Here is a 26,818-nt window from a genome sequence, read left to right as displayed (position 1 = left end):
CTATGCCGACACTGAAAAACCATGCCATTACATATAAAGTACAAGCAATGGTGACTTCAGTAGCCCATCTACATTCCACTCCTATTGACATCTGTAAAGCAGACAGCTGGTCCTCAGTTCATACATTCACATCCCGTTATCATTTGGAAATAATCTGTTCGACCAATCAGTTCTACAAAATTTATTCTCCATTTAGATGCCAACTTTCCTTCAATCCATTGAGTTTTGCCAGGCTCATGGGTAGGTGTCCATAACCCTCTTCTCAGAGGCATGATCCTTGCAGCTAGGGAGTCCTACATGTGAGAATATATTGCCTGCTTGTCCTCAGATAAAGCTTAGTTACTTGCAGCAGGTGTTATCCTAGGACAGCAGGCAGATATTCTCACAACCCTCCCTCTTCCCCTAGTTGGCTTCTTAATTTTCTTATTGAAGGTCTCACGAGCCAACATCTGGTGGGAAGGCACTAGCACGTGCACGGTACAGGTGGTTTTACACTTTTAAAGTGATGGTATACTTTTTTGACTGTCTATGTCAGGTTCCGTGCCTGCTATCCTTGGTTAACATATGCTACAGGTTAACATATGCTGTATGCAGACCTTACAAGGTTCATGAAAGTAAAGCCTCTTCATCTTCTACTACATCAGAATCTGCTGTGCCAAGGCTAGTTCAGACAGAAAATCCCTCTTGGCTCTTTCATGGTCTGACTTTTGCAAAGGATCTCCAGTGGTGATATCTACCCTCCTAAAAGTCCACAAAACCTCCATCTTAGCTATATCAGATATTGCTCATGTTTGAAGAAGCTTGAAGAGTTGAGGAGTTTATTATATTTCAACTATCCTCTCCTTTCTGCTCAAGTATCTCAACAAAGGCTTGGCCTAAAGTGCAAGTAGATACCATTTCCTGTTTTTGAAGCTGGATCTGTGGCTTGTTGGTGGCTGCCCAACTGGATGATTTTTGGTTTCTAGAGGTCAATTAGTTCAAGCCTTCACTTTGGAGCTCTGGTTGTGCACTGGGATTTGAATGTGGTTTTAAAGGCCCATTTGAACTGCTATGGTTTTCTTCTCTGAAAGACATGACACTTAAGACAGACAGTCTACTTCAAGGTGATGTTCTGCTTGGGGTATATCAGAGATCTGGGCCTTCTGGTTTCAGGACTGGCAGTGCTGCATAAATACCTTATTTAGATATTACTAAATTCATAGATTCAATAGAAGGTGGGTATTGCATTGAGGCCATTTGATATCCATATGAACACAATTGACTAGACACTAAGATACCCTACGATAGGTGATATATTCTAAAACTAGGTAAACCAAGAGTTTCTTGAATGGATGATTGTTTTTGTCCACTGCAATATGATGTACCTAGAATTCTTTTTGAATGGAAGCATGGTCAGTTCCCTATGTGTAACCTCTTCCCCTTCCCTCCATCCATGTGCCACTATCTCTTCCCTCCTCTTCCCCTTCTAGTTCAAGTTCAATTTATTTAATATACCGCAAATATAAAACCATGGTTAAAATCTAAGCGGTTTACAAACTCATATAAAAGGAGAGTTAAGGAACAAACTAATATCAATACAAGGACAAAAACAACCAACATCAAATAAGAACATGAGGAGAGAACGAGAGGTTAACTACATTAAAATCCGAGGTGTAGGAAAGGGAAAAGTATAAAACATCAGGCTAGGGAGTAAAAGGAGTCCCTATTTATCTTGGTTTATTTTTTTTAATCTGCTCTGTCAGATTCTGAATAAAAGGCCTGCGAGAAGTAATAAGCTTTCAGTTGTGCCTTGAATCTTGAAAGCAAACTTTCATTGATATAGTGTGGAAAGGAGTTCCAAAGTATAGGAGCCATGAGTGAGAAAGAAGAGTCCCTTCTTTCCATGTGCTACCATGTCCTTCCTCTCTTCGTTGCCCCTCTTATTCATCTCTTATTTCTCCCTTCTCCCACCCAGTTCCGAAACTACCCTCGCCATGAAAACTACAAGGTCGCCGCCACAGGAGCAATTCTCTTGCACTGCCTGTGGCCTCCTCTCCACCGTTCCTTTGTTGCGGTCCGCCCAAGTGAAAACAGGAAGTTGCTTCAAAGGGGGTGAGCCATGGGAAAAGAACAGTACAGAGGAAGCTATAGCAGTGCTGGAGAATTAAAGAACAATGGATTTTAGGCACTTTTGTCCCTTACTACCCTTTACCCCCTGTCCCAGACTGGCATCGCACTTACAGTTCCGGGACTCAGGAAGCCGACACGACCTATGTGCTGGTGAAAGGCCTTAAGCATCTGTACATGCTCAAAGTCTGCTGTCTCCTGCCCTCTCCGGGAACGGCGTCAGTTTCCTGAGTCCCGGAACTGTAAGTGCGATGTCAGTCTGGGGCAGTGATTAGTGGAGTGTAGGGATGATTCCTGCTTTACCTGTTGAAAAATGCAGGCCTAAAATTTGAGCCAAGAACCATCTTTGCTGTCCTGAAACATTCTGGATGTGTTTACAAGATCTGTGTGTGCACAGCCAAGGACATCTACCATCACTGGAACTCCTTTGCCCTATGAAACTGGAGGAGAGGCAGCTTGCCATCTTTGCTATGAACAGTGTCTTGTGCTGTTATCATTTTGGCACGTCTGGCTGTCTCTCGAGGACCTTTCACAAGAACACTATTCATTATACCTTTGTGTGACCAAAAAGCCCCTGCTGGACTTGTTCTGATTGGTCCTCTATGGGTCACCTGTGCATGCCCTAAGAATCTGCACACTATCCTGAGACAATTTTGGATTTGGGGAAGCTCAGACATATAGTTGTGTAGCTACTTTGCATTGTGCAGGGGACAATAACACCTGATAAGAAAGAATTTCCATTGTGTGTGTCTACTCTGGCTGAGAAGGAATCTGACACTGTTCATTTTTGGGACACTGCTGAACTTTGTCTCTGATTTACAATGTGCACCACGAAGGACTAGCCATTATTTGCATTGGCTGTTACTGGAGGGAAGCAACCTTGTGCTGACTGAACGAGGATTCTCCGCTGCTGAATTAGACTAAGGCTCGCTGTATGCTTGTAGCCTAAAGAAGATAATCCACCGGGGGAGCTGACGTCTGCTAGACCCAAGGGTGAGGCAGGAATTTATCGCTCGGTCTTTCTGGGTTAGAATAGAGTCTTGTTTTGGTGAAATAAGGTTGTTTGGGACTCGGTGATTGTGCCAAGCTAATCATATAAGATTTATTGCTATATTCAGGAATCACATTGTAAGGAAATATATATAGTGTGATAATTAGTCATATTTTCTAATTACTTAGTGATATACATATGAACCAGTTGTGTGCTTACATATCTACAGAGATATGTTGTGAATAATTATTAGTTTATTGTTATTTACAGCTTGCTATATATTTAGGAAATCTTGTTAACCGAGTTGAGCCCTTTTTGTAAGGGATGAATTGGTATATAAAACCAAGGATTGAATTGGATATATTACTCTATTTTCATATTAAAATCAGTTTCAGATATTCTGGTCTCATCATTCTAATAAGATTGCATAAGCTTGAACCCGGTATTTAGCAATGGGTGTACATAGCCCTAGACACAAGTTACAGATACTTATCTATCTGCCTGATAGTTTTATTACACCCTAATAAGTGCTGCAGGAGGATAGGTGTGCCAGTCATCGGGATCGGAAGATAGCAATGCCGGTCAACAGAGGCGGTGGGAGATAGCAGTGCCGGTCATCAGATGGGGGAGACAACAGTACTGGTCATTGGAGGGGGTGTGTGGGGTGGAAAATAGCAACGTTGGTTATCGGGAGGGGAGGAATAAAGCACCATCAAAAAGGAGGCTTGAATATAAACAGGCCCCCATTTTGTGGCCATTTTTTTGACCCAAAAATCTGTTTATATTTGAGTATATACAGTAATTAAAAAATTGAATGCATGTTAAAACAATTGGTATACTACTATATTGATTTAAGACATTCTAACCAACCAAATGCACAATAACGAATGTATATTTTTAGAGCATGGGTAAATTTGATCTAGCAGCCAGGAAAGCTCTGCATCAATGAACAACTCTTGTCCTGAAAAATAAAATGTAGGCTTTTCCTAAATAAGCATAAGTAGATTAAGTCATGAATGGGATACTGCTATTGTTAAAAAGTTGGCTTACTTATGTTTAGTTTTTCAATTTCCAGTTACATTTATCAAAGATGGTCACCTTGATACAACACCTCACCTTTTCTCATGGGTATTTCATGCACAGTATTGACGATAGTAATTTTTGCAGAAGCTGTAGCCTGTCCTCCAGAGTTCATGGCTTGGCATTCATACTCACCAGCATCCTCCTTTCTTAAGGGAGAGAGCTAAGCAAGAGGACACAATACATATGGTCACCTTTAAGTGCAGTGAACTGTGCTACAACAAAAGATATACAATGTGAGGATTAACAGGATCCCTATGTTTGGAGATGGACAAGGTGCTTAGTTGTAGCCTGTTTCAGTGCTTTTCAATCCAATCCTCAGATTTTCAGGATACCTATAATGAATAGGCATGAAATATTTTCATGCACTGTCCCCTCAGTATGCAAATCAATTTAGGGTTTTATTATTGTGATATTTCATTCCCATTCTGTTTTTAAAACTGTATATGTAATATGTTCTCATATTTTAAAATAGTCACCACAGGTGAGGCCCCACCTGGAAGACTGCTCAATTTTGGAGGCCATATCTGGCTAAGGATATAAAACGACTTGAAGAGGTCCAGAATAAAACCAACAAAAATGGTGCGGGGCTTGAACCAAAAGACGTACAAAAAGAGACTGGCAGACCTGAATATGTATACTATAGGGGAGAGGAGGGACACATGGACATATGATACAGACATTTAAATACTTGAAAAGGTATTAATATAGAAACAAATCTTTTCCAGAGAAAAGAAAATGATAAAACTAGAGGACATAAATTGAGGTTGCGGGGTGGCAGATTTAGGAGTCATGTTAGGAAACTCTTTCATAGAAAGGGTGGTGGATGCCTCGAATGCCCTCCTGAGGGAGGTGGTGGAGATGAAAACTGATGGAATTCAAAAAATCATGGGATGAAAACAGAGGATCTCTAATTAGAAAATGAATGGTATAAAACTAACTAAAGCTGGTACTGGGCAGTCTTGCACAGTCTGTGGTGATTTGGTTTTGGATAAACTGGGGAGAGCTTTGATGGAAGCTCCAGTGACAGGATGGTTAGGATAGTCTGGAGTGAGCTTCAATGGTAACTCCGGTAGTTGAAACCTAATAATGATACTGGCAGACTTCTATGGTCTATTGCCCAGAAATATTAAAGAAAAGGCAAACTAAACATGAATGTATAAGGAGTGTGAAAGTAGGGCAGACTGAATGGACCATTCAGGTCTCTTATCTGCTGTTGTTTATTATGTAAATGGCAGTATATCAAATTTTTCATAACTAAATTACACATATTCATTGTGGATATCCTGAAAACCCGACTAGCTTGGGTGTGCTCCAAGGACTTTGTTGAGAATCACTGTCTATTTTGTAAGGACACTATAACTTTCTGTCCTTTATGTTTAAAGCGCACAGGAAAGACAGTCGCTTAGTTCTCCCCAACCCCAAATCAGCAAAACTTGAATCTACCGTGCTTTATACTTTGCTGTTTCTTACTTCTAGAATTCCTTTCCCCAACATATCCGTGCTGAATTGTCATTACAAAATTTAAAAGCTACTTTAAAAACATGGAGGGGCATAATCAAAACCTATGTCTAAGTTCAATTAGGATGTGTGTCGCTAGATGCCCAAAGTCTACAGTAAGGAAAATGCCTATTTTTGAAAGGCAAATCACAATATATCTAGAACGTTGGGTTTTTTTTCCCAAAAATCATCTATCTGGACGTCCAGGCCATTGGGTCGCCCAGACCGCCAGGACATCTATCTTTATACTACATTTTTGACCAAAATTTCATCCAAGTCCCAAATGACCAGAACAAGACCATTTGGATGTGGGAGGGGCCAATCTTGTAATGGACTGGCAACAGAGCAGTGGGGCACCTAGAATGCACTGCTGTGTACGTCACTAAAAGGATACCAAGTTTTCAAGTTTTTATTCGTATTTAATGAATCGCTTATTTAATTTACTAAGCGATGTACAATATAATAAAAGAAATATACAAATAAATATCTGGTGCTGACGTACAAAGTGACATTGACAGTATAGGGTAAAACTAACATGAGTCGTGAGGGAAAAAGGGGAAAAGTTACAATGCTAATCGAGTAAGAAAGAAAAACATTAATGGAATGAACAAAAGGGAGGGTAAACATCTCACCAGAACTCCCTTATAGGTTATGGTGAGCCCTCCAAAACCACTATATCCACCTGTCTATAACCCCAATAGCCCTTATGGCTTCAGGTGACATATATATGGCAGTATAAGTAGGGTTTTAAAGGGCTCACATGTTCCACCATAAATGTAGTGGTTAGAGTGGCTTAAGGGACTTGCTACTCCTCTCTATGATTCACTAGCCCATCCCCCCAGGCTATTTAAGACACCTGTGTGCAGCTCTACTAAGCTTTCCTATACCAGGTGCTGATGTTTTGGAGACAGGTATGTACTTTTTTATTGTGATATTTGTGGAGGTGAGAGAGGATCAGTGAACTGGGAGGAGGGGGGGGGTCTTTACTTTCTCTGCAGTGGTTATCTGGTCACTTTGGATACATTTTTGGCACTTATGACGATGTGAAAACAGGTATAACTCACAATGTCTAAGTTTCATCCAGGATGTCTAGTAAAACATTCGATTATCCCTGCTCAAAGTTTTATTACACCCCTATGGTTTTGGAGGAGTGGTTAGGGCGTGAGGTAGGCGGGATGTGGGCTGACCTAGACTTAGTTGTCCTGCAGCGATAATCAAAAGCTTGACAAGGTTGTCTGGATGGAACTTGTATGTTTTGACTTAGATGAAGTTAAAACAGATATAAATTCTGAACCGGCTTGCTGCTGAACTGATCAAGACAAAGGATCTCCCTGCCATGATCAGTTTAGCGGCCCAGGCAACCCCCTCGCGAAGACTACTGACAGGATGGATGCCCAATCCCTCCTGCCGGAACTTCCCACTCCCCCCGACAGTTCACTGGCAAGATGGATGCCCAATCCATGGGTGGGGCTTGGGCCAATCAGGGCCGTAAGCCACTCCCAAGTATATCCCACAGTGCACCGGGAAGGGGCAGGCCCACCATTCTGGTGAAGGCCAGCTGGACGAAGCATCCATCTGGCTAGCCAATGTACTAAGGTACTTTTTGGGGTACAGGTGAGCTTGTGTCAGGGTGGGCTGGGGGGAATCTTGCAGCCTGACCTTTTTTTTTTGGGGGGGGGGGGAGGGGGTGTCCAGCAAGTAGGACTGGGCATCCCTCTTGCCAGAAAACTTTCAAGGGGGGGTGGCCAGTAGAAGGCTGGGCATCCCTCCTGCTGGTGATGCTTGCAGGGGATGGTTCCCCAATTCTCTAACTGTCGCTTATGACAGACTCTGGTTAGGGAATCGTGGTTTTAGGTTTGTCCCTTGTAAGGTCTTGTTTTGGGCATTTGGGATATAGGCAAATTTTGGGTCAGGAATACAGATTAAAGATAGACATAGTAGCAGTCTGGATGGTTAAATGCCTGAACGTACAGGTAGGCCATTCTAAAAAATACCCCCCACTTTTTATATGTTTTTTTCGAGATGGGATATTTCCTTGCTGCCATCTTTGGGCACCTAGTGCCCTAGGCCAAAAAGAGATAGACTTTTTAAAAAATTATGTCCCTCCACAGGTATATGTATTTGTGAGAATGGTTTGAAGGGTGGTATATCAAGTATATTTAACTATTAAGTGTTCACATGATTCAGAAATTTCTTCGCTCATGTCAACCCAGTCCTTAGAGGGAACATTATCTCCCTCGTTCCCTGTTTCCCCAAAAGGGATCTTTTTACTTCCCTTTACTGGGACAGCAACATTGTGATTAGCCAGCATAAGTCTTTGAGCTGACAGGAGCCAGCAGGTCTTGAGCATGGGCAGAAAGAGAGAGACTGGACACTTTGAGGGGGCTGCAAGACAGGGAAGGAAAGCAATGGGATGGTAGGAAAGGGAAGGGGAGATGCTGAGGTTTGGGGTTAGGCCTGAGGATGAGGGGGATTAGTTCAGAACTGGGGGTGGGGTCATGGGCCTCCCCCCCAAACAAAGACATTCCGCTGCGCCTGGGATACATTAGTTGGTACTGTACTTACCAGCACCCACCCAGTCACCTCATGTTTCTCAGGGCCCCCACGAGTCTGGATTGCTAGATTCTCACGGTCGCCTGGTAGAAGTTCCATCTTTCGCACACCATGGTGTCCCCTTATTATCTGAATTGAAAACATTTGGATTTGGAGGTCTTGTATGGACTATTGATACTAATTTTATAAAGTGATCCATTACAGTTTATCTTCTCAGAACCAACACCCCCATTAAAAGACAAAGCACTGTATTATTGACCGTGTTTAGATTCAATTAGTCTTACATCAGTACTTTGTGTTATTTATTTTTTATTTTTGGCTATTAATGTTAAAAAAAAAAAACCAACCCTCAAGATGGATATCAACCAAACCAAAAGTAGCGTATTCATCAATATAAATATAACAGTAATAAACATAACCTGAATTAATGCTATATGAATAAAATTAAATACAAAATTATAGTACAATTAATAGAGATGTGTTTTCAAAGCACTTAGATTTACAAAGTTATAGAGACTCAAAGCACTTAGACACATAAGTACCATAGTAACCTATGAAACTTTGTGTCTCTAAGTGCTTTAAAAATGAGCCCCAAAGTGATAGGCAGCTGACAATGACAAAGAACTGACCCCCCCCCGCCCTTTTTTTTTTCTGGAATTCCATTCCAAGCATGCCTTTTCTCTTTCTTCTTCCATGTGTCTAGAATTTCTCTCCATTCCTTCTCTATATTTAGATCCTTGTTCTCCCCTCCCCACTCCCAAATCTAATATCTACTCTATTTCCATGTTCTCCTATTCCTCTTACCCTGGTGCCCTTGCATCTTTCCTTTAGGTTATATTTTCCTGTTGGTTACCCACCCCTCCTTTAGCTCTTCTCCCATGTTTCCTGTCCCTGCAGCAATTCCCTGAGGCCAAAAGTGGCTGGCCTTGCCTATTTTCACAGACTGCCAGTGATACACCCTCCTCTACCTGCTGATGCTGTTTGCACCAGATCAACTGAAGACATGCATGCAGCAGCCAGGCAGCCTCATAAGGCAATGATCTAGTGTTCCACCTCTTAGGAGATAAAGTTTGTTTCCCTGAGGTTGAGATGCTGTATATTTGTCTGCTAGAATGGTCTTGAGCTGCCTTCTAAGGATGACAGTTGAATGCCGCAATGAAAACTGAGCACCTCTGTGATTCACTCAGGGTTCTGGGGTTTCAAGTTTCAAGTTTAATATTTATTTGATTAATCGCCTTGTCAATATTCAAGGCGATTTACATATGGATAAAAGATACAAAATAATGAGAATTTTAAAAGAATTAAAAACTAACTAGACACAGACGATTACTAGACAAACTGGAAACAAGAGGAAGGTAGGGGAAGAAGTTACAATGTAATTGAGTAGAGTGGGAAACCAAATAAGGAAAACACAAGAGGATGGGATAAAAAATCATTGAATGTGTGAAGAAAAGAGAAGTAGAATCAAAAATTTTAAGTATTGATTAAAAGAAACCAATAAAATTAAATAACAAATGCATCGTTAAATAAGAAAGTTTTCAGTTTTTTTTAAAATTTGTCTAGATTGATTTCTTCACGTAAATAGATAGGCAGAGAATTCCAAGTTTGGGGTGCCGTCACCGAGAAAATATACTGACAGCGTGTATTTATTATTTTTAATGAGGGAATCATTAGTAAATGCTGTTGATCTGATCTTAGAGTTCTATTAGAGGAATAAGGAATTAATAGTTTATGAATAAAGGCAGGAGTTTTAAACAGAAGAGATTTAAATGTGAGCAGACAAAGTTTGTATGTTATTCTGTGAGCTACTGGAAGCCAGTGAGCTTCCTTAAGAAGAGGAGTTATATGGTCGAATTTTTTAGCTTTTGTAATAAGTCTGATGGCTGTATTCTGAATAATCTGAAGACGTCTGATTTCTTTTTGTGCTATACCATTAAATAAGGCATTGCAATAATCTAATTTTGAAATTACAAGAGAATGGATGAGAATTTTCAATGAGGCGTTACTGAATAGCTGAGAGATAGAGCGTATCTGTCTCAGTCTGAAAAATGAAGACTTAATAACACTGCTGATGTGATCATGAAAAGTAAGTTTATGGTCCAAAATTACACCGAGTATTTTGGTTTTTTGTATAGCTTGCAATGGGTGTCCTTTAATAGAAATTGGGGAAATAAGTTTAGGGTTGTCTTTCCAAGGAAAGAGCAGTATATTGGATTTATTGATATTTAAAGCTAAACGATTATTGGTTAACCAGTAGTGAATTTGATCAAGTTTTGTGTTAATTCGGGTTATATCAGAAGGGTTGTTAGGATCGATAGGATGCAGAAGCTGTATATCATCTGCATAAGCGAATGTATTGAAGCCAATTGATTGACATAGAGTCAATAGAGGAGCAAGAAAAATATTAAATAAGAGAGGAGAAAGTATAGAACCTTGAGGAACACCATATGTTGTGGAAAAAGTATCAGAAATTGTATTGTTAAAAGAGACAGTTGAGGAGCGATTAGAAAAATAGGATTGGAACCAGGATAGAACTTGGTCCGTAATACCTATTGATTGGAGTCTGTTTATTAATAAATCGTGATCGATTGTGTCAAAGGCTGACGAAAGGTCTAGATTGTGGTCTGTTATTTGGATAGCCCTGGCATAAGGGATGCAAAATTTCTGAGGAGGTTAAGACCTGAAGGTACCTAACTCCCCTGAGTGAAGGTATGATAATGTGTGAAGTAATTGTTAAGATTAAAAATAAGTTTGAGAACTTTTGGGATAACAGGAAGCGTGAAATAGATGTTAATAAATAAAATGGAAGACAGGGGAACATTTCTCTCCCTAAGATGGCTAACAAGCCGATGTGGTAAGCCTGGTTGTTTTTCAGAATGAAAGTCACCTTTGTTGTTCAAATATTTTTCCAAGCCACATTAGACTTGGAACCCCATCCAGTTTACATGTTCAAGAATAACCAAGGCATAGCCAATGTGGAAGACATGTTATCTTACATGTTGCCTTCCCACTGGTACCTAAAGTAATGGACTCGGATAAGACAATAAGTTCTGGGAAGGCAAGGTAGACTGTATGAGCTGGACCAATGAGGTACTTGAAGAATAGAGGGTTTTCAGTAGTAGAGCTGACCTAGGTCAATGAGAAAGGGCTAGGTGTGAGTGTTCTCCCCCTACCCCATGAAGTATGCATCATGAGATTGCCTTAGAACACAAGAATATGAAATCTGGGGATTTTTCCAGATAGATTTTTCAGATAGATATGTGTTTTTTAAGTCAGAGGTGTGAGGGGGGGGGGGGCTTCTTCCTTTCCTCAAGCTGCCGTGAAGTTTAAAGGCCAATCTAAGAAAGAGACACTTGGGTAATATAATCTTTTTTCAAGTTAGTACTATAGCTAAAGGTTACTAAGAATAAAATCTGAGGAAAATGTGTTATTCTTAAAATATATTAATATATATTGATGGAATAAAAGCACAGTAGCTTAGTAGAAATTAGATACCTGATAAGCCTGAACAGAGATACTTCTTGTTTATCATCCATTAGCCATCTGCACTAAAAATCCCTACTGTAACTTTCATGAAATTCATTTCTTAATAAACATTTTCATTTCTCAAGCTGCATTTCTGTATTTTTACTGCCTCTGGGGTAACATAAAGGGAATTGAACAGATTAAGGGACAATATTCCCCAATTGGTCTGGCACCCATCTTCTTCCCTCCGCTTCCCCCATAGTCTGGAATCTCTCTCCTTCCCCAGTTCTCTTCAGTGTCTGTTCCTCTCTACCCCACCTTCTCCAGTTCCGTTAAGCGTCTGCTGGACAGATTCTTTCACTGATCTTGTGCAGTAAATTGGCACAGACATAATAGAAATTATCGGAATGGTTAACACAACCTCATCTGTTCATAATTATAATATCTTAGACAAAAACAAACAAAATATAAAAATTCACAGGTAGAAAAAGCAGCACAATCACTTTTTTTAAAAAAATATATATTTATTTATTGAAAAATAATGCATTTAAAAACATCTAACATACAAAGCAATACATTTAATACATTATATATTTTATTTGTAATAAATACAAAGAATTTCCAAATTATCAGTAATGTCCAATATATCTCAGCCATCCCTCCCTCCTCCGCCCCCCCAACCCCGGTGGAAGGATGTGTGCAGGAGATTAATAAAATATAGGATAACGATTAAATATTAAGGATCAATGGGACTATCATTTTGGGAATTAATCCAAATTTCATATGCACTCCAAATGGTGTTATAATTCTGTATCTGGTTTCTCCGGAGAGCAGTTAATTTAGACATCTGCTGTATATATTGAACTTTAGCCAATAATACTCGTAACACTGGTAGATCTAATTGTTTACAGGCAGATGCCAGGACAAGTCATCCTGCTGTCATTATCAAACATCCATTTCTGATGTTTCAAAGGTAGGGCATCTAGCCCCTTATTCAACAAACAGCACTCCATGGTCTTAGGGATTGGAATACCTAGTACTGCCTCAATAAAGGAGATTACTTTATCCCAATATTAAACATATTTATCCGAAATCCTGCCATCTGTCCAAAAAAGTAAGAGCTTCTACTATAGCTTTTAATGAGGTGGAGGGATCCCGTATTGTGAAAAGAATATCATCTGCAAATAGTAGTATTTTTGTCTCTAACCTACCACAACTTATATCTAAAATATTTGGAGTTTTGGCGCACCAATTGTGCAAAAGGCTTTGACAATGTTTCAAGATAAGTGCTGTCTCTAACTTTTATAACCATATTTATATTCGAGCACTTTACATTATTTATATGTCTTCATTTATGTGCACTAAGCATTTGCACTTTATATAAAAAACAGCAGAACTCAGTGAATGATATCTTCCACCTGTGTAAGCTGTTACAAGAAATCTTTGATGATTCAACAGCACAGGTATCTGAGGGTACTGCTACTTACTATAGACTTCTCTATGTACAAGTCCTCTTTTTGTTGACAATCTTATAACTAGGAATCAGGTTTCTTTAAGGACATATGTGTTGTCACCCAAAGACTCTCTTAGACTTGGTGTTTGGAACAAAGCAATTGATGTCATTTGCATATGTCATCACCTTAAGATTCCAGATATCCCCGTCTTTTCTAATACTTGAAATAAATAGGGCCAATAGACCCTATCAAATGCCTTCTCGGCATCAATACCCAGAATAAGAGTCTAATCATTTCCACCGTCAACTTGGCACAATATATGACACACTCGGTGAATATTATCAAAAATCTGACGACCTCGTACAAATCCAGATTGACCATCAACTATTAGATGTGGCATATATATTTGTAGACATTTAACTAAAATCTTAGTAAACAATTTATAATCCACATCTAGTAGTGAGATGGTTCTATAAGAGGAGCAGGATATCGGATCTTTGTCTAGTTTTAAAATATCAATGATATAAACACAAACTGATGCATAACTTAAAAACAAGATGTGATAGATGAAAACTGTTTTTAGATTTAGAGTCAGCATGTAGCCCTTGTTAAGGTATAGGTGACAGAACTCCAGTATCAAAATGCTTGTTGACCAGTGTTATCTGCTAACTTTCCGTGCGGTTCATACCCATTCTTCTGTCCCATACCAAGGCATGCATTAGGCACACATTTAGCACGCAAATGAGTGCATACTGTCTTGCCTGCCAGTCACAGTTATTGTGCTTGTGTGCTAACAGCAAGTGCTAATTTGTGTGCATTTTAGTAAACAGGCTCCCTGATTTCTTACTTGGACAGTAGTAGCTGTTTAAAGTTACAGTGATAGCCAAAATGCGTGTTATACAACAAACATCTTAAAATATTCCTTGCGGATAGGATCATTAAAATTGCTTCCAGGAGAAGCCCAAAAACAGTGCATCTGAAACATGTCATTTCATGTGTTCATCTAATATGGGGTGTTTCAACCCAGTCCTTGGGACACACTTAACCAATAAAGTTTTCAGGATACCCCCCCCAAGGAATATGCATGGTAGAGATTTGCACAGCATGGAGGTAGTGTATGCAAAGGTATCTCATGCATAATAAATAAGTTTATATATCGCAGGCCCATAAAGTTCTATGTGGTTTACAATAGTTAAAAATACTACAAATTGAGTAAAAACTTACAAAGTTAAAAACTAGTAACTAAATCAGATGACCTCTCTCAGGTATTCTTTTCCCCTTATAACCCCAATGTATTATGTAACATCTTTCTTCTCTCATGTATTCTTTCCCCATGCTTCTCCAATTTATGATGTAACTTCATTTTTCTTGCATTTTGTAATTCGCTGATTGTCCAGCCTTCTTTCTTTGTGAACCGCCTAGAAGTCAGTTTGACTATGGCGGTATAGAAAAATAAAGTTATTATTATTATTATTAAAAACCTTAAATATCGATTATTGTTAATGTGACCATACGTCCCGTTTTGAACAGGACCATCCCGTTTTTAGATCCTCTATCCCGTTGTCCACACGCACATCTTCAGAATGCCGAAATGTCCCGTTTTCAGAAAGAGTGTCCCGAAGCATGGGGACAGTGGGACAAGCGATCTAAAGCAGTGTTCTTCAACCGCCGGTCTGCAAAAATTTCCTGCCGGTCCGTGGAGATCAGGGGGGCCTGATAACTTGCCTGCAGCCAGGGCCGGATTAAAGGGCCCAAAATTGTCAGGGGGGCCCGCTGAAGGAGAGAAAACAGACCACTCAAAAAAATTTTTTTTCATACAGCAACGGACCCCTCCCCCCCCCAGCATCAATCAGCAACCCATAAATAAGGAGCACCTAGCAACCAGTTTTAAAAAAACATAATGATAGGAAACCATAAATGAAGGAAGAGTTACCTTGTCCGTGAGTAGCAAAAAAAAAAAAAGGTTCTGCAAAGCAGGAGCAATAGCGGGGACCCGAAAGCGAAAGTAAAATTTAAAAAGAAGTGATGTCATAAAGCAGAGAGTCATGTAGGACAGAGGCGGGAAACCTGAACCTAGGACAAGGTAACCATTCATTTATGGTTTCCTATCGTTATGTTTTTTTAACGCTGGTTGCTAGGTGTTCTTTATTTATGGGTCCTATTTGGAAACGTAGTTTTTTTTTCCTCCTTAGCCCTTTAGTAACTCTGTCCTCTCTTTATTGGTTTAGCCTGGTTGGCCTTTCACTGGAGGCACACTAACTTCTCTGAGCAAATATTGCACATTTTCCCTCGGGCTTTCACCAAATTCTCCCTTGAAATGCAGGCAGCTTTATGGCACACACACCTTCCTTCTGGTTAACATATCGCACACTCACCCCAGGTTTCTCACCGAGTTCCCCATCTGGACTGCTATTTCAAAGCCCTTTTATTTTTGTTCTGTTTCATGTTCTCTGGTTCTTAAGTCTGACCGCATTAGGGGAAACCTTTTAATATTTTTATTTTTTAGATTATTTTTCCACACAGTTCTTTACATCGGATTTTTGGAACTAATGTTGAGTGTCCTAGGCTCGCCTAGTGGGTTTCATTATGTCCTTCCCTCAGCCGTTGGTGCCAGTTGCTCTCAGCTATGGCATTTTTTAATTCCAATTCCCATTTTTTAATTCTGGTTTCCCTTTTTAGTTTTGGGCATAATAATCAATATATTAGACCTTATCCATATGGTCTCAGATCTTTGTGCATCTAGTTTTTTGTTCCCATTCTGCAATATTACGTTTTCAGTAAACACATATTATGCACTTTTTTATGATTACCCAAGAATGTAATGCTCCTCACATCCAATATGTATGACATGCCATTTTATGCATTATATTCTCTGCATTTTATGAATTTCCTCAATCTGTTTTAATTTCAATTTAATTTGTTTTCATTGCATCTGTTATGAATATGATTTGTCCTATTGTATTTCAATGGTTCCATGTAAGACTTCATGCATTTCATGTTATAATTTATGCATTTCATGGTTTTTACTGTTCCTTGTACCCATGATTTCTAAATGCTTTGATTTATTTTTATTGCTTTACAATGGTTCTATGTATTATATTATTTTATGGTTTTCAAGTCACATTTTTATGCATTTTATTGTTATTGCTTCCATGTACCTATGATTTCTTTTTATTTTTTATTCAATTTTCTATACCGTTCTCCCAGGGGAGCTCAGAACGGTTTACAATAAATTTATTCAGGTACTCAAGCATTTTTCCTTGTCTGTCCTGGTAGGCTCACAATCTGTAATGTACCTGGGGCAATGGGGGGATTAAGTGACTTGCCCAGGGTCACAAGGAGCAGCGTGGGTTTGAACCCAAATCCTCAGGGTGATGAGGCTATAGCTTTAACCACTGCACCACACTCTCCTTCAGGCTTCTTATTTATGCATCAGTCTTTTATGTCATTACTAAGCATTTATTATTTATCTTTGAAAACCCCCAAAATATAAACAATTAACATTTTCTCTGCATACAGTGTACTTTGTGTTTTTTAATTTTGTGGTTACCATTATGTATTAATAAGATTATATTGTGTGTATATGAAAAATGGATGAAAGAAATTGCATTACAATTAGTACTATTATTATGGGGGTGGAGTCAGGGGCAGAGTTTGGGTGGGATAGGGTTAGGGCAGGATTGGGGGCGGGACTGAAAATTAGTAGATGTCCCATTTTGAGGGAAAAAATAAATGGTCACGTTAGTTATTGTATAATATTTTGCAAATTAGCTACCTAAGTGCTTCAAGAACAAATATGTTTTTGTGTGTCTCCTAAATTTCTCACAGTGTTAGTAAAGTAAGCAAAAGCAATTTTTCCAAATCTTTACCCATAATGCTGCCTGATACAAAATAAGATGTTGATGATATTTTTTAAGTTTACATCCTCTGACCAGTGAAGAAAGGTGAGTGGAAAGAGACTGGGTGAAGGCAGGGGAGGGGGTGCATGAGAGAGAGAGAGAATTTAGGTGAAGGCCGAGAGGGACATGAGAAAGACTTGATGAAAAGTGGGGGTACATAAGTGAGAGAGACTGTGAATGCTGGGGGGGGGTGGGATTGTGAGAGACTGTGAATGCTGTGGGGTGGGATTGTGAGAGAGAAAGGCTGGGAGGGTGCATGAGAGAGATTGTGTGAAGGCTGGGAAGGACCATGGGAAGAACAAAGATTGAAGGCTGGGAGGAGGCATAGGAGAAAGACCGGGTAAAGTTTGGAAGAGGGCACTGGAGAAACACCGGGTAAAGTCTGGAAGGGGGCACTGGAGAAACAAACACTGTGTGAAGGCTGGGAGGGGAAATGGGAAAGGGAGACTGTGAAGGTTAGGACTGGACATGGGAGAAAAAGACTTGGTATAGTCTGGGAGGGGGTACATGAGAGAGACTGTGTGAAGGCTTGGGGCCGTGGGTACCTGAGAAAGTGTGTGAGTATGTGCGTGTAAGTCTTGGCTCTCTGAGTGTTAAGAAATATTAAATGTGACACCAGATTTTAAAAAAAGGTTGGAAAACCCTGATGTAAGTGGACGTGCCTAGATGCCATTATAGAATCAGTGCACAGCATGCTGCATCCAGGTGCCAAATTTGTGGCACCCAGTTCTAGAATTGCCCCTAAGTCTTTATTTGAAGCATTAAAGCAACAGCACTGGAAAATGAAGCCCTCTTATTCACTGAGGCAGGGTTACAGAACATGAGCACCTCAACCCTACCACCTCTAACTATTGAACAGTGGCACTCGTGGGCTGTAGGGGGTGCTATGGAAAGGATAGTGTGTAGGACATGAGGGTGCAGTATTTTGTAGATTTTTCCTACAAAAACGTCTGCTTTTCAAATGATTCTGGGTAAACTAGTTAGAAGTACATATGAAAGTTAAGGCCACACCTAATAGAAATGTACGGAAAAGTGGGCGCATGAAAATCTGAATAAGGATGTAGCCAAGGCCAGAAAAACACACTACAGATTAATATTAAGGAAAAGCATAATAATATTCTTGTTATGTACTTTGCTATTAAGCCAGACCATAGAGGAAATCAGGTAATGCGTAACATACTTCTAGAGGTATTAAGAACTCCATCTTGAGTCAGTGACTCCATTTTGTGTCAGTGATTTTCTGTCTTTGTTCTTACTGCGTTTCCCACCTTGAGCCTCGTGGCTCTAATTAATACCAGACCTCTCAGTCTGGCTTGTGGAAGATATAGGGTTTCATATTTTTTAATATAGATAGTTATATGTATCTTATGAATGCAATATGTGTGGGTATGTGTGTGTGGGATCCCACGAGTGATTGTGTGTGCGATAAGTGGTATAAATGATATGTGAGAAAATGATTTGTATTTAATTTCAAATGTTTTATATAAGATATAAGAAACTAAAAAGGAGAGCCTAAGAGGAAACATCTGGAAATAGTTAGAGACAGAAACACTTTACCAGTCTTTGAGAGACTCAGAGCAGGAAGGGTCAAGCTGGGTTGACCTCCAGCATAGGAGGGAGGGGGAGTAAGCCTCCTCCTTCTTCTGCTGACAAGGACACAAATTTATCAGCAGATGCTGAAGAGAAATGCAGGCTGACTTTAACAGACAAGCTGTTTGATTTTACCTTTTTGAGAATGACAAAAAGAGTATTGGATATGTGATAATGGGTTTCTGCATATTTAGAAAGTTAAGGTAAACAAAAATATGATTTCTGAAACTTATTTCGATGTCAAAAAAGAATTTATTTGTTCAAACTTCAGGACAGCCTCTATTAGGTGATTGGCTGACAAGTATGATGTCAGACTGGACAAAAAATATATTGGTGAGTAACGAATTATCGGGTGGGGATTCTTTGTCAGAAATGCCAGCGTTTGGCACCTGTACAAGACTCCCACCGATGATGCAATAATCTTTAAATAAATGTTATGTAAATAAATAAAATTAATACATTTTTTAATACACTTTACATCATGTGCCATCATTCATGTACACTTTACCCACCTATGAGCAAACCTGGCTGCTCATCATCAAAATATCCTACGCCTGGATGTGACCTGCATTCCACTGACCTTGTTCCAAGTGAGGATGGGGGTTGGGATTCCAATCACTTCACAGCTCAGATAAATTTGTGCTCCGCTTATATTCCACACATCCTTGGGGGGAGTCACGATGGAGGGTGCTGTGAAAAGAAGACATTTCCCCATTACTCAGAACTGAAGCTGCATGCTATAGTCCAGCAGAGCAGACCAGCAAGCATAGATGCCATCAGATAAGTGTTTCAGGCTAGGACCTTAGTCTTATTTTGCAGCACAAAGCACAGATAGAGAAGGTACTAAAAGATTTGTTTTCTAAAAAAATTATGCTTCCCTAGACCTTAAACTGCCCACAAATAGAACTGAATCTCAAATTCATTTCAGCAGAACCAAAACTGTGAGCAAAAAGTATAATTTTTCCCATCTTCAGTTACTGGATAAGCAGAAGCCCATACTCCACATTTTACTTTTCACCCTGTTTGGAGGTTGTTTTTAATAGCATAAATCAGTTCTTCTCAACCCAGTCCTCAGGGCACGCCCAACCAGTCAGGTTTTCAAGATATCCACAATGAATATGCCTTATGAATATTCATTGTAGATATCCTGAAAATCCGAGTGGTTGCTGTGCTCTAAAGACTGAGTTGAGAACCACTGGCATGCATGACAGAGAAAAGCAACTCCAGATAAATGAAAACAATTACAAAACATCCTTCAATATGAAACAAATTCATGCTCATTTTCTTATTCTATTAAACAACGTTGAACAGTTACTGAAAAGCACGTCCCAATTCAACATATTCCTCTTGAAGTAAAATAAACCACTTCATCAACATTCCGCTTTCATTTTTGTCCTCATGGAAAAGAAAGGTTTATTTGATTATACTGTGTGGCAGTGTACTTGTCACTCAATGAACCATTTCAACAGGAAGCTACATCTCAAGTTTTAAGGGAAAAAAAGAGAGGGTTGTAATGTTAAACTATTAATAAAATATTTATTTATTCCATTTTCTATACCGTTCTCCCAGGGGAGCTCAGAATGGTTTACATAAATTTATTCAGTTACGCAGACATTTTTCACTGCCTGTCCCAGGGGGCTCACAATCTATCTAATGTCCCTGGGGCAATTGGGGAATTAAGGGCTATTTTCACTATAATAATATTAATTTACTAGTCGTTAAGCCCGTTACATTAACGGGTGCTAGAATATATGCCTGTGTCTCTTTCTTTCTGTCTCTCTCCCCCTCCATTTCCCTGTGTAGCGCTGTCTCTGCTTTCATCCTCATTCTGCACTCTCCAGCTGTAACATTACTGCCTCACTTTTTCTCCCTGCAAGCATCTCTGCTCTTTATCATTCCCAGTCTCTTTGCTCTTTTTCTCTTCTTACAGGGGTCTCTGCTCTCCTTTATCTATTTGCTCCTGATTCCTGCAAACCTCTACGTTCTCCTGTTTTTTCTGTATGCTCCTGATCCTGTGTTTCCCTGTAGGTGTCTCTTCCTTTTCTTTTTTTTTTAATTTTTATTCCTTCTTCAGTCTCAGTTCTTCTTTATCTGAACATTCCCTTCCTCAGTCTCTCCAACTGCAGCTCTCTTGCCCTCTAAGCCCCTGCTATGCATGTCGCTCCTGATCCCCTTTCACTGACCCTTGCGACTGCATCATTTTTGTTATGCCAGCTGGGTTTCCATAGGTTCAAAAAATCTCCCCCACCCCCAAAAAAGATGTTAACAGAATAGGAGGGAAGAGACAACTGGAACTAACCCCTTAATAAGTGAGTAAATGAAGTCCAATGTTATAGTGAAGGAAAGCCCTCAGTCACACAGCTAACCTGGGAAAAAGTAAGAAAACCCCAAGGGTACAGCTGTTTTCTTACTTTTCCCCAGGTTAGCTGTGTGACTGAGGGCTTTCCTTCACTATAACATTGGACTTCATTTAATCACTTATTAAGGCGGTTAGTTCCAGTTGTATCTTCCCTCCTATTCTGTTAACATCTTTTTTTGGGGTGGGGGAGATTTTTTGTACCTTTTGAGATTTTTTCTCCTCCAGTCTAAGGGTTCTACTTGACTCGAGCGGGGTTTCCATGGCAACCCTGCTCGCTAATGCCCCGAACTCGTGCTTACTGTGATTGTGGTCTCCTTGCTCCGCCTTTTCGTTATCAACCGGGAGCCTGGATTCTGAGGTGAGGAGCAAGAGGAATTGTTGATTACTCTTAATTTCTGCCATGTTTTGTGCTCCCTTTGACGATGGCCCTGCTGCTACTGTGTGCATCTTCGGGGTGGTGGGGGCGCTGACCACCCGCGATCCCTCTCGACTTGCAGAGGTGGTGAGGGCGGTGATCGGCCGCGCATGCACACTCTCAAGCCTCTCCGAAGGCCGGCGCCCATGAAAATGCTACCCCTCTGTCCAAAACCGCGGCGGCAGTCTCCCTCAAGAGGTGCACCAGCGTTGGAAGCCTTGTCTCTGACGCTGGTGCGGCTCCCAAGAAAAGATGCTGCCGCAGCCCCAAACAGAAAAACAACATCTCCATGGGAGCCAGCGCTTCAGTGAGTGTTAGGTGCTGGAAAGTAAGGCTGGGGACTCGCGCATTCGCACTCATGCGGCCACGGAACTACTGATCATGGAAGCATGCAAATAGGAGTGCGCATGCGTGAGTTAGCCTTTTATTATATAAGATTCTTATATACTGCCAGACCACGAATGGTTCAAGGCGGTTCACAACAAATAATGCTCAACATTCAGCAGATAAACAATTCATAAGAAATACATCAGTTTCATAGAAAATGTAAACAGTACATAAGAATAATAAAAAGCATAAGCTTAAGTTACACATTTATCGAATAGCTGTGTCTAATAATTTTCTAAAAAAGTAAGGAGAAATTAGGTTCTTACCTGCTAATTTACTTTCTTTTAGCTTCTCCAGACCAGTAGAGGTTAACTTTACGAATGGATATATATCTAATCATGACCAGCAGGTGGAGACTGAAAACAAAACTTTGGGACAGTATATCCTAGCCCCTCCTCTCTATTTCCCTCAGTCTGCCGAATAGCCAAGCAGAACCAAGAACTGGAAAACAACAGAGAGAAAAAACAATACTCCGAAAGGAGTAACAAATAACATACCCAAAATGCTGTTGGAAAATGCAGAGGAGAAATTCCCGAAGGAAGAATGTCCCCACAGCTCGCCAGCCGAGCCACAGCCGCTGTTCTTCAATTCTCCCCGGCCCTAGAAAAATACTAGAACCCGCAGCAAAAACCAAAAACTGCCCGCGCAACAGCCCCAACAACAACAACAACAGACAGGGTGGGGACCTCTACTGGTCTGGAGAAGCTAAAAGAAAGTAAATTAGCAGGTAAGAACCTAATTTCTCCTTCTTTAGCACTCTCCAGACCAGTAGAGGTTAACTTTACGAATGGGACGTACCAAAGCAGTCCCTCTCACGGGCGGGACCCCCGAAGGGCCGATACCAGTACACGCTCACCGAACACCGCGTCCCGACGCGCCTGCACATCAACCCGATAATGACGAACAAAGGAATGCAAGGAGGACCAAACCGCAGCCTTACAAATATCCACTGGAGGCACGAGCGACGACTCAGCCCAAGAAGCCGCCTGACCCCGAGTGGAATGAGCCTTGAGAAACTCCGGAACAGGCTGCTGTTTCAGAAGATAAGCGGAAGCAATCGTCTCCTTGATCCAGCGCGCAATAGTAGCCTTAGAAGCGCCAGCTCCCCGACGAGGACCCGCCAGGAGGACAAAGAGATGATCGGACTTCCGGAATTCCTGGGTCCGCTGCACATAAGAGCGAAGGACCCGACCGACATCCAACTTGCGCAGCTGCCGTTGCTCAGAAGAGCCCTCCCGACCACCCAAGACCGGGAGAACCACCGATTGATTGACATGAAAAGGAGAAACAACCTTCGGCAGAAAGGAAGGAACAGGCCGCAAGACGACCCGCTCCCTAGAAAACTCCAAGAAGGGAGCCCTACAAGAGAAAGCCTGCAGCTCAGAAACACGCCTAGCAGAAGTAATGGCCACCAAAAAGACCGCCTTCAAAGTAAGGTCCTTCAAAGAACAGTCGTCCAAGGGCTCGAAAGGCGGACGCACCAAAACAGAGAGAACCAGATTAAGATCCCAAGAGGGAACCGAGGGCCGTAGGGGAGGCCTAAGCAACTTGGCCGCCCGCAAAAACCGAATCACATCAGGAAGAGCCGATAAACGCTGACCTGACACCAACCCTCGAAAAGCCGACAGGGCCGCAAGATGAACCCGGAGAGAAGACCAAGCCAGGACTCTATCCAGGCCATCCTGCAAGAACTCCAGAATGTTAGGCAGAGAAGCGCGAAAAGAGGTCACTCCCCGCGCCCGACACCATTCCTCAAAGAGACGCCAAACCCGCACATAAGCCCGAGAGGTAGAAAGCCTCCGGGACCCCAACAGTGTAGAGATCACCTTGTCTGAATATCCCTTCTTGCTAAGGCGACCCCTTTCAAGAGCCACGCCGTAAGACAGAAGGGAGACGGGTCGAACATGGGAATGGGACCCTGCATCAGAAGGTCGTCCGAGAGAGGCAGAGGAAGAGGATCCGCTACCAGGTGCCTCACCAGATCCGCATACCACGGACGGCGAGGCCAATCCGGCGCCACCAGCACCACCAAACCCGGATGGTGAACAATGCGAAGAAGCACTCTGCCCACCAGCGGCCAAGGAGGGAACACATACAACAGCCCCTCCGTTGGCCACTGCTGGACCAGAGCATCCAGACCCTCGGCCAGACCGTCCCTGCGACGACTGAAGAAGCGGGGCACTTTGGCGTTGCCACCCGTGGCCATCAGGTCCATCAGGGGCTGCCCCCAAGCCTGCACTATCAACTGAAACGCCTCGGCGCCGAGACACCACTCTCCTGGATCTAGGAAGTGACGACTGAGGAAGTCTGCCTGAACATTTTCTACTCCGGCTATATGAGAGGCCGAGAGGTCCAGCAGATGGGATTCCGCCCAAACCATGAGCAGAGCCGCCTCCTGCGCCACCTGAGTGCTCTTGGTGCCCCCCTGACGATTGACATAAGCCACCGCCGTGGCATTGTCCGACAGCACTCTGACCGACTTGCCCAGCAACAGGGAGTGGAAAGCCAACAGCGCCAGACGGACCGCTCTGGTCTCCAACACGTTGATCGACCAGGCGGCCTCCTCCACGGATCAGGTGCCCTGAGCTGAGTGACCCAAACACTGAGCCCCCCAACCCAGGAGACTCGCATCCGTCAGGAGCACCGTCCACTGCGGGAGATCCAGACCCACCCCCTGAACTAGGTGAGGGGTCTGGAGCCACCAACGCAGACTGCAGCGCGCCAAGCCTCGCAGGGGAACCGGAACATCCATCCCGTGCCTCTGGGGAGACCACCTCCGGAGCAGAGCATACTGGAGAGGACGCATGTGGGCCCGCGCCCACCTCACCACGTCCAGGGACGCCGCCATCGACCCCAAGACCTGGAGGAAATCTCGCGCCCGAGGACACCGGGACGCCAAAAGCAGGCGAATCTGAGATTGCAATTTGCTCACCCGGCCCTCTGGGAGGAAGACCTTCCCCAAGGAGGTGTCGAACAGCACCCCTAGGTACTCCAGACGCTGAGCCGGGACCAACCGACTCTTGGAAAGGTTGACCACCCAGCCCAGCGACCGGAGAAACTCCACCACCCGAGCAGTAACCCGGGAGCTTTCCTGCAACGACTTTGCCCGAATTAACCAATCGTCCAGGTAGGGGTGTACCAGGATGCCCTCCGACCGCAAGGCTGCCGCGACGACCACCATCACCTTGGTGAACGTCCGAGGAGCCGTGGCCAGCCCAAAGGGAAGCGCACAGAACTGAAAGTGCCGACCCAAGATCGCAAAGCGCAGGAAACGCTGATGAGAGGCCCGAATGGGAACATGCAAGTAGGCCTCCGTCAGATCGAGAGAAGTGAGAAACTCCCCCGGCTGAACCGCCAGAATGACCGACCGCAGAGTTTCCATACGGAAAGAGGGAATCTTGAGAGCCCTGTTGACCCCTTTTAAATCGAGGATGGGCCGAAAGGTCCCCTCCTTCTTGGGCACCACAAAGTAAATGGAGTACCTGCCCGTGCCCCACTCCGGAGGGGGCACCGGAACAACTGCCCTGAGATCTAGCAAGCGCTGAAGGGTCTGGCGAAAAGCCTGCGTCTTCCCCGGAGTCTGACACGGAGAAGCGAGGAAAAAATCCGGCAGAGAGCGGGCGTACTCCAGGGCATAACCGTCCCGCACCACCTCCAGGACCCACTGATCGGACGTGATCTCGGCCCATTTGGGGAAAAATTCGCACAGCCGGGCCCCCACCGGAACCAAAGGGGGCGCCGGCAAGGCGTCATTGTGCAGGACGGGAAGCGGGGGAACCGGCGGAGGGATTCCCTGCCCCCCGACGGGCCCCCCGAAAGGGCTGCATGCGCTGGAAGAACCGACCCCGGGAAAATCCCGGAGACTGGAAAGAAGCAGCCCCACGCCCAGGGCGATACTTGCGAAAATCCCGCAAACGCCCCCGGGCCGCACCCCCCCGAGACGCCGGGCGGGCACGGTCCTCCGGCAGACGGGGAACTTTCGAGTCCGACAGAGTCTGAATCAACTTATCCAAGTCCTCTCCAAACAAAAACGACCCCCGAAAGGGAAATTTAGTAAGCTTAGCTTTGGACGCAGCATCCGCCGCCCAAGCGCGCAGCCACAACACACGCCTTGCGGCCACGCCAAAAGCCATAGACTTAGCCGAGATCCGCACCAAGTCATATAGAGCATCTGAGAGGAATGAGGCCGCCATCTCAATCTTCGCAACCTCCTGATCCACCAGAGACCAGTCGTCAGACTCTCGATCCAAGACCCGCTCCGCCCACCGAAACACGGCGCGAGCGACCAGTCCCCCACAAATAGCCGCCTGGACCCCAAAGGCAGAGACCTGAAAATTTTGCTTAAGGATGCTCTCCAATTTGCGCTCCTCAGGGTCCCGCAAGGCAGAACCGCCCTCAACAGGCACGGTATGCCGCTTGGAAATTGCCGAGACCACCGCATCCACGACTGGCGAAGCTAACGTAGCCCGATCCCCTTCAGGAATGGGATACAGGCGAGCCATGCTGCGCGCCAGCCGAAACGGCGTCTCCGGCGTTTTCCACTGCTCCAGAACAATATCCCGAATATCCTGATGCATAGGAAAAGAGCGGGAAACGGAACGGATCCCCCGTAACAGGGGGTCCCCCACACGCGGAGTCTCCGGCGGCGCGTCCTCAAAACGCAAAACCGAAGAAACCTGTTGAATAAGGTCAGGCAGCTCATCTTTCTGAAAAAGGCGCACCACGGACGCCTCGTCACTGGAGAACGGGAAATCCGACAACCCGCCGCCAGCTTCCGTCCCCTCCAGAGAGTCCTGGAACTCCTCAGAAGGGTCCAGGTCCTCCTCCAAACCGACCCGTTCCTCCGACCACAAATTCTCGTCCCACGACACCCGCGGACGCTTGGACAAGGGAGGCGGCGGAGGGGACGTCACGCCAGACGAAAGAGGCAAAGCCGCAGGGAGCGCGGAGGAAAACCCACCCCCCGAAACCCCCTGGGCGCAACCGGGACCCCCAGCCGCCTGAAAATAGGCTCTGCAT

General features: G+C 43.3%; 1 protein-coding gene across 2 annotated transcripts in view; it reads right to left on the bottom strand.

The window, feature by feature from the left end:
• The window catches only part of IGFBP7 (insulin like growth factor binding protein 7), a 99,658-nt gene that overhangs the window by 16,356 nt on the left and 56,484 nt on the right, over positions 1-26,818 (bottom strand). Inside the window, exons 2-4 of one of the 2 annotated variants that reach the window (XM_033915185.1) lie at positions 19,219-19,328; positions 8,243-8,359; positions 4,214-4,340 (exon numbers count right to left, since the gene is read on the bottom strand). In XM_033915185.1, coding sequence (XP_033771076.1) covers positions 4,214-4,340; positions 8,243-8,359; positions 19,219-19,328 — 354 coding nt within the window. Of the gene's footprint in view, positions 1-4,213; positions 4,341-8,242; positions 8,360-14,613; positions 14,923-19,218; positions 19,329-26,818 lie in introns of those variants that run through there. The other variant, XM_033915186.1, reaches the window with a different exon arrangement.

Source organism: Geotrypetes seraphini, chromosome 1 (assembly GCF_902459505.1).
Source record: "Geotrypetes seraphini chromosome 1, aGeoSer1.1, whole genome shotgun sequence".
Lineage (NCBI taxonomy): Eukaryota > Metazoa > Chordata > Amphibia > Gymnophiona > Dermophiidae > Geotrypetes > Geotrypetes seraphini.
This window is presented reverse-complemented; position numbering and strand designations above follow the sequence as displayed.